Source organism: Hipposideros armiger, unplaced genomic scaffold (assembly GCF_001890085.2).
Source record: "Hipposideros armiger isolate ML-2016 unplaced genomic scaffold, ASM189008v1 scaffold_550, whole genome shotgun sequence".
Lineage (NCBI taxonomy): Eukaryota > Metazoa > Chordata > Mammalia > Chiroptera > Hipposideridae > Hipposideros > Hipposideros armiger.
Genome location: NW_017731900.1, coordinates 955399 through 963684, shown reverse-complemented (window position 1 = coordinate 963684; position 8286 = coordinate 955399). Strand labels below are relative to the sequence as shown.

At 49.8% G+C, this 8286-nt stretch overlaps 1 protein-coding gene across 1 annotated transcript in view; it reads left to right on the top strand.

The window, feature by feature from the left end:
• INPP4A (inositol polyphosphate-4-phosphatase type I A) overlaps nt 1-8286 on the top strand; it is a 54942-nt gene that overhangs the window by 8947 nt on the left and 37709 nt on the right. Inside the window, exons 4-9 of the mRNA XM_019669200.1 lie at nt 533-651; nt 2832-2948; nt 3229-3308; nt 4754-4865; nt 5718-5808; nt 6289-6436. Coding sequence (XP_019524745.1) covers nt 533-651; nt 2832-2948; nt 3229-3308; nt 4754-4865; nt 5718-5808; nt 6289-6436 — 667 coding nt within the window. The remainder of the gene's footprint in view (nt 1-532; nt 652-2831; nt 2949-3228; nt 3309-4753; nt 4866-5717; nt 5809-6288; nt 6437-8286) is intronic.

Sequence of the window (8286 nt, the reverse complement as noted above, 5' to 3'; positions counted from 1 at the left end):
TATGAGCCTTATAAAGAGAATAAATGAGCAATGACTCCCTTTAAAAAAATTTTTTTTGTTTATTTTGCCATTGAATTATAGTTTGCTTCCAGTGTATACCCACAAAGAGGCGTGGGGCACCGTGAGCGTAGGGCTAGTGCTGCAGCCACAGGACACAGGCATGTGTAGCTGTGTCATGACTTAGCTCATCCAGTTAGAAGTTCAGTTAATTACTAGGGTCAAACGTTATGGTCAGGCACCCTATGAGATTGTTGGCTGTGTGCTCCATCCCACGGACACAGAAAGGCCCCTTCATCTCAGTCTTTCCCTGGTAGTGAGGGCACAGCTGTGGTGGGGATGGAGGAGGAGGACAGGGGTGAGGACACCCTATTTCAGATTTAAAGAATCACCTCCCTGTGACAACTGACAGTGTGATCATCTCATCCCTTTGAGTGTCATTTACCGTTTTTTGGTCTTTGGGTGTGTTTGGAACGGAGAGCTCACTAGAGCCTGGTTTTAAAGGATTCATTTCTCTCCTGTCTCAATTCCACAGCTTGCAGTGAGCTGCACACTCCCTCACTAGACCGGAAACCAAATAGCTTTGTAGCAGTGAGTGTGACCACCCCTCCTCAGGCCTTCTGGACGAAGCACGCGCAGACGGAGATCATCGAGGTGGGTGCTGCTGGCCCTGGGGCTCTGCCATAGGCTCGCGTGGCGTTTCTCATCTCATGGGAGGGCTGTTCAGGAACCTGAGCACCTGCAGCTGCAGTTACATTCATGAGCTTTCAGTACATTGGTATTTTTCACCACACTTACTCATCCGGGTGGCATTTCTGTTTACCATATCCTTTACAATTATTGATGAGCTATTGGCTGGTTATTTTTGAACAGTGATCCTATATGATCGATCGCCTTTTAAGAGGTGACCTAATTTCTCCCTTGTCGCTTCCAATTGGCTGCTACTTTTAGAGAATTGTGCTCATTAGTCGAAGTTTAGAGAGTAAAGAACCCTCTTCCTGGACATACCCTGTTTTTATCGGTTTTTATTTTTAGAGCCTTTGAGTTGTGTGTTACATATTTATTTTTTACATTAAATTGAATGATACGCATTCACCTTGGGAATGTTACAAAATTTTTTTAGATAATTGAGCCCTTTGTGTTAGCTGTGAAACTAAGTGTAGGAATTGGTGGTGTGAGATTCTGCAGGGTTCTGCTGGCAACGTGAGCATCTGTGTGGATTATCCCCTCGCTGGCCGTCTCCAGGAGACTTACACGGTACTTCTCATTGTCCCCAGTTTTTCGTTTTGGAAGACAGACCCTTTTCATTGTCTTGTAAACTTATTTCCAAGTTCAAGTCAACAAACTGTTTTGTGAGCGTTCATTGAGCACTGCCTACACGTGAAGCACAGTACTGGGTGCTGTGGATGACACAGAGACCGCTGAGGCCATCCTGTGGGTGGGGAGGCAGAAATGAGCGTGGCCATGTCTGTACCCAGTAGAGTGTGTGTGGGGGGGTGTTGAGAGATGAGGACAGCACCAGGAGGATGGATGGGGTCCCAGCCAGCTCTATGGATCGGAGGTGGCTTCCTTGGGCCGCTTAGTGAAATTCTGACCTGATAGGTCTGGGGTGGGGCCTGAGACTCTGAATTTCTCACAGGCTCCCACATGATGCCCACGCTGCCAGCCTGGGGACCACATGTTTCAGAGCATGCCAGAGTTACATGTTAGTGATCCACAGGCATGGCAACCAGAAGGCATCACATGTTTTGGAGAATAAGTTAGCCTGTTCCGTGTGTACAAAAGGCATAGGTGGGAGAGCAAGGAAGATGCTTTGAGCATCAGGCTGGGCATTTGCTGTGGGCCAGTGCAGGCTTTTACACAGTGGGTCACCTGGCCAGAGGTGTCTCAGGGCGGTCCTAACTCAGACAGTCATTTGGGGGAGTGACATGGCACCTAACTGGCAGTGGGAAGGAGGGGAAAGAAGAGGTGCCTGTGAGAGTGGACTTGTGGGAGGGGGTCATCATCACTGGGTGGCCGAGAACAATGGAGGAGGAGGCGCCAGAGCGGATGCCCAGGTTTGTAGCCTCCTTGGAAGGAGAGTAGGAGAAGGTGAGCCAAGGGCGGATGGAGCAAGAGGCTGGGTGGGCTGGGAGATGTGAGAGGCTGGGTTTGGGGCCGCAGAGGATACACAGCCGGAGGCACGGACCCCACCACAGGTACAAACAGGCACCGTTAACCATTTGGCTGTGATAACTACCTGCTGCCTGAGGAAGAGCATATAATATCATGGGGCTTTGGGGGGTGAGGCTAGGCTGCCAGGAAATAACCACCTGTGATCTAGAAACTAGCAGCTAGTCCTCAGAAAAGGGGGAGCCTTAAAGGTTAGGCCTTAATTATTCTAAACCACAGGATTCTAGAAATAAGGAATGACTTAAGCCATTCATTTCCTCTTTCATCTGCCTTTGCATGTCTTACAGGAACAGCCCAAAGTAGTAGGTCCAAATCCAGTAGGTCCTAAAGTTGTACGACTAAGAATAACATGGACCGTCAACTTGTTTCCATTTTAGGAACCCCCTCCTAGTAAGTGAGAATCCCTTCAAATGAGCCCTGGACACAGCTTGTGTGGTGGCCCATTAGTTGTGCCCGGAGCTGAAGGGCCTGGCAGACTCCTTTGCCCTTTTTGGAAAGCAGATTTTTGGTTGTGTGCATCCATGTATGCCGGCATAAGCATTTGTGTTGCTCCAAGTTGCTAAGAATGTTAGTTTCCCGTTCTAGAAAATGTTGCTATATTTTAAGAGCAATTACTGTAAAAATCCAACTCTGTGTTCTGATGATTTTCTTTTCTGTTCTAGGGAACCAACAATCCTATATTTTTAAGCAGTATTGCCTTCTTCCAAGACTCCCTTATCAATCAGATGACTCAAATCAAACTCTCCGTGTATGATGTCAAAGACAGATCTCAGGGAACAGTTAAGTAACACATCGTGGTTCGTTGGGTTTTCTTCCCTTCTTTTAAGTTCTGTAGTCATTTCAGTGAGAGGCGAACACGGGATTGACTTTACCACTGGCTCACAAACTAGCTGATGTCCACACGGATTTGTCTTTGGGAATTTCTTTCCGAGCTTCCCTCCTGGGCTCCTGTGATGAGGATCCGAGGTGTGGGAACCGGCCAGCCGGACTCCCCAGGGACCTGGTCATTGGAGCAGAAGCAGGACAAGGAGACTCAGGCTGTGTCTCCCTCTTCCTCAGATGTATTTACTGGGCTCTGGAACATTCGTTGTCAAGGATCTGCTCCAGGACAGGCATCATCGGCTGCATTTAACACTCAGGTTGGTGTTTAATTTTGTTCCTTTGATGGGGTCTGGAGTTAGGAGGTCCAGGTCGATGGGGAGGGGCCCCGTCTCCTGCCTCCTCCCGGAGGCTGGTCTCTGCTGGGAGTGGCTGTCCACTGAGGCCCGTGAGAGGACCCATCGTGGTGTGTGTGTGCGGAATGCGTGCTGGATGCAGACCTGAAGGAAAACCTCGCTGCATGTCTCACGACACTGTGTTTGCCTAGTACCTGCCTCTCCGCAGTAGATGTCAGCTCCCAGAGAGCAGTGGGTCATTGCTGTGTCCTTAGCATGTAGAGCAGTGCCTGGCGCTCGATAAATATTTGTGGGAGGGAGAGAAGGAGGCAGGGAGGGAGGGAGGCTGTGTTCCTGGAAGGAAGATGAAAGTGTCAAGATGGCAACCCTTCCCAAATTCATTTTATGAGCAATTCCCGCCCAGAACCTGACATGGCGTTCTTTTTTTTTTTTCTTTCCAAAATAATGTAAAAATTGGGGAAGTAGTCCAAACTAGCCAAGAAAATTTTGGAAGAGAAGATTAACTCCCTGCTAGATGGTGCAGCATCCTGCCCCTCTGGTGCTTAGTGTTGTGGGCGCTGGACAGGACACAGCCCGGCAGCCTCCTTGGTTTGTATAGAGAACCTGACTCGGGACAGAGGAAGGGTCTCAGGAAAAACGAGAGGGCTGTTAGAGAAAGTATCCAGGTGTATCACATGCCAGAAGTAATTCTACATGTAAAAGTGGGCATATCATCCTTTTCAAAAGAGGCTAAAGATCACTTGAACGGACAGCGTAGGGAAAAGGACTTTTCTAGGCATGAGAACAAACAGTGAGAGAAAGTCACAAAGGAAATGGGCAGTCGCAACGACTACATGAAAATGTACAGTAGAACCTGGCTAAGTCAGACACCTTAAGTTAAAAGCCTGGAGCTTCCCTGAATGGTCCCAGGCCGTCTAGGGGGGAGGCTGACTGGGGCTGGAGTGGCATCAGCTGTATCATATCAGGATTCAGACGCTTTGGGAAACGCTGGGTGAACTCAGCGTATGTGGGATCCAGGCCTAGGCCTTGGGGCTAATCAGAGCTTGAGGATGGGGTGCGAAGGAGTGGAAAGGGGTCCAGTGCCACAAGGTGCCCTCCAGTCTCGATTCTGTGATGTGTCTCTTTCACTCTGGGGCAGGGGTCACTCAGGCGACCGACCGTTGGCTCCTGCCCTCGGCTTCACCAGGCACGTTCACACTTCTCTGTGGGGCTTTGTCTTCTGCTCTGTGCCCCCATGGCTTCCTGTGTGCCTCCCCCAGAGTCTGGGCATAAAGCGAATGCTGCCCGACCATCCAGCTGGCTGATCCTGGCACTCCCGGGACCCCTTGGTGACCCAGGATGGCTGAGCTTTAAGCCGAAAATGAAGCACAGTCATGATGCCACTTCCCAGAGCACGTTGCTCATTGCAGGTCTGCAGAGAGTGACCGCGTGGGTAACATCACCGTGATCGGCTGGCAAATGGACGAGAAGTCAGACCAGCGGCCTCCTGTGACCCGGTCTCTGGACACCGTCAATGGGAGGGTGAGCATGCCACCTTCCTCCCTCCATGAAGGAGTAAGATGGACTTTGCCTGTGCGCCCAGGGGAGGAAAAGTCAGGACCTGCTGCTTGATGCTGTCCCCAGAGGGTGGGCCAGTCCCTCCAGTTGTTTCTCAAAGTACAGAGAAGGGGCTCCCCCAGGCCCTGCTGCCCGGGAGCCTGCCCTGCTCCTGGCCACACTGGCCACCTCTGGACATGGGTGGGAGGAGCTGCAGCCAGGAGGGGAGAGAGGTGGCTGGTGGGAGTGTGGAATGAGACCCAGATTGTCTGATATTTTGTTAGTATCTTCCTCTCCCAGACACTCACATGCTCACCATCGCCTTATCACCTCATGCGCGTGCGTACACACACACACACACACACACACACACACACGTCACATCTGCACACTCTCTCTGTATCCCACTCCCTTTCTCTCTCACACTCTCTCATGCTCTCAAACTAGAATTCTAATTTAAGAGCCCAAACCCTGGTAAGTAGTCATTGTTGTAAAATACAGATACCCATTTTACCCCAAATAAGCCCCGGATATCAGCTGTGGAAATACTCCTGGGCCTCCTTTGCCCCCCCCTTTAACTTAATACATCAAAACACTGAAGTACAAGGTGAAATGACTCAGTCAAAAGGCATGAATTTCTAGAAAACTGTGTGTGTGTGGAACAGGTTTGACTACTGGGAGGTGGATTAGTTTGGGGCTTGGGTGGCGTATTTACTGTAGAGTGGGTGTATTAGTCCTGAGAGTTCTTTAATGGCGTCTGTGGGCTGCCACTTCCCCTGAGTGCTCTGGACTCATCTGAATCTCACTTTTCTTGTGCTTTTCTATGCATGCCACCAGATGGTCCTGCCCGTCGATGAGAGCTTGACTGAGGCGTTGGGACTTCGGTCCAAACATGCTTCATTGCGGAAAGACACTTTACTGAAATCAGGTAAACGCTTCCTCCAGTGTGGTACTCTTGCCACTCTTGTGAGTGTCCACTCAGGCCCATGGTCCCTTTTCCTCTCCTCCGCCATGATTGTCACGGCCATGTGCCCCATTTGTCACATCTGGGCTGCGTAGCGACATGCTGTTGTTTTTGCCAGCGCATAAAGAGTCAGTGATACTCCAAGGATGTGGCCTCCTCTTTCGCTTCATGCTTTCTTGTTTTGTGTTGGGGTTGGGGACTGCCTGCCTTACTGCCCTAGTCCTTCCACCTGGGAGTTACGTGTTCTGGGACAAGAAAATCGCAGGTCGCATGGGAAGAGCAGTCAGGCTCAGTCACCTGGTGGGTTTTGGGTTTAAATGTGTAAGTCCCTAGAGATGGACAGGAAGAGGACGTGCGGGTGTCGGCACCATTGAGGGTCTGGGGAGGAGGCCCCTTGCGCAGGTCTGCAGCCAGCTCACATGGCTCCCCGCTGTCTCACCTCAGTGTTCGGCGGCGCCATCTGCCGCATGTACCGGTTCCCCACCACCGACGGCAACCACCTGCGGATCCTGGAGCAGATGGCGGAGAGTGCACTCTCCCTGCACGTGCCCCGGCAGTTCGTGAAGCTCCTGCTGGAGGAAGATGCGGCCAGGTGAGGCCAGGAGGAGTGGCCGACCACCCATCAGGCCCATGTCATTTGCCCTTTTCCTTCTGGAAAGCTCTTAGATGTAGTGGACAGAGCACCAGACGGCAAGCCCAGCCTCCGCCACTTGCCTGCTCTGTTTCCTGGGTTTGCCAGAGCCTCAGTTTGCTCGCCCGTGTCCTGGGTTTCCTGTGTGATGACTTCATGGATAACATGCCTGGAGCACCAGACACATCCCCAGCACTAGGTCCTCACTCCCTGTCCTTTTCCTCTCTTTTCCCCTCATTCAGGCTCAGAAAGTTAGAAATAGCTGGGTATTCTTTGGTTATGTCAGCCTGGCCAGCGGTTTCCGCGGGTAGGGCCACGGCGATACAGGCTCCAGGAGGCCAAGTAGGACCTATCAGGGTATCCCCCTTTGCTCAGGGCACGCGTCATTGTCCTACGGCAGGGAGAAGCCTGTGAGGTGGTTTGGGCACTGCAGGTCACATCTGCCATGTGCCTTACACTGTCATTTCTACCTCTTGTTGTAGAACAATGCGTTAATTGTAAGCACCATGTAACAGAAGCAAGAAAGAAAACAATGCAGCCAGAATTCTACAGCTATTTAAAAATATTTTTTGGGGGGCCGGCCGAGTGGCTCAGTTGGTTAAGAGCTTGCGCAAGAGTGCGAGCTCTGAGCAACAGCGGTTTGATGCCCAGCCCGAGCTGAGTTGCCAATGAGCTGCCAACAGGCAGCAGGATGGCTCAGCTAAAAAAAAAAAAATTTTTTTATCTTGAAAAATATTCAAGCTTAGAGAAAAATGGCAAGAGTAATGCAAAGAATTGCTTTCTCTCTACATGTATATATTTTATATGTATTTTAATTAAAAATTTTTTCCTTTCTGCATTTCCACACTTTCATCTATTGGGTTGTCAGGAAAGTCATGACACATTTTTACATTGGAAAACAGAAAAATACGTCATGACTTTCCCGACGGCCCAATATACATAGCAGGCATCTACTTTTCCATATATAGCTTCACTTTGCTTGTTCTAATTTTTAGTTAGGGCATAATTTCCCATTATTTGTACTATGTATGTACTTTTATGTACTATAACTTTAAAGACTTCATTGAACAGTGCTTTTGTCTTGATGGCTGTGTTGTTTTTCATCCCAGCCACGTGGCGGGCACTGCGCTCAGTGCAGGGGCTTTTGATGAGTGAGACAGACCATGGGAGACAGTCACAAACAGAGAACTGGGGCCACACAGGGGCCCCAGATGTGTCAGCAGATAGTAACAGGGCTGTGAGGAGGAGGAGGAGGTCCCGGCAGGCCTCTGTGAGACCGTGCCACTAAGCTGACACTGGTGCGAAAGAAGGAGCCCATGGATCATGGTGGAGACATCCAGTGAGAGGGGCCATAGTGGTGAGGCTACAGGCTCCTGTATGTGAGCTGACCTCAGGCCGGGCCTGTGGGCTGCGGTGAGCGCAGATGCGCTGGGTCTTCTCTTAAATTAAGTTTGCTAATTTAATAGCAATAAAGTGGTACAACCTTTTAAAAACTTCAGACACTTCTTTAGTAGCTTCCTAAAAACTTTTATAAAATTAGCTTTTTTCCTTCCTCAAAGGAAAATATGCATAGTCTAAAAAAGCCAAATAGTGCCAACAGCTTTCAACGAAAGACCTACGTCCTGGAGCCCTCGACTTTCTGATCCCAGAAACAACCACTGTTAGCTGTTGTAGTGTCGACTGCTGTATTTCTAAATATATGCTGCATACTCTTAATCCATTTCAGGCATTAGCTACTGAATTCCTATGAAAAGAGGATTTTAGGTCTTTTATACTTTGCCATTCCTCAGTTTCTAAAAAAAAAAAAAGTT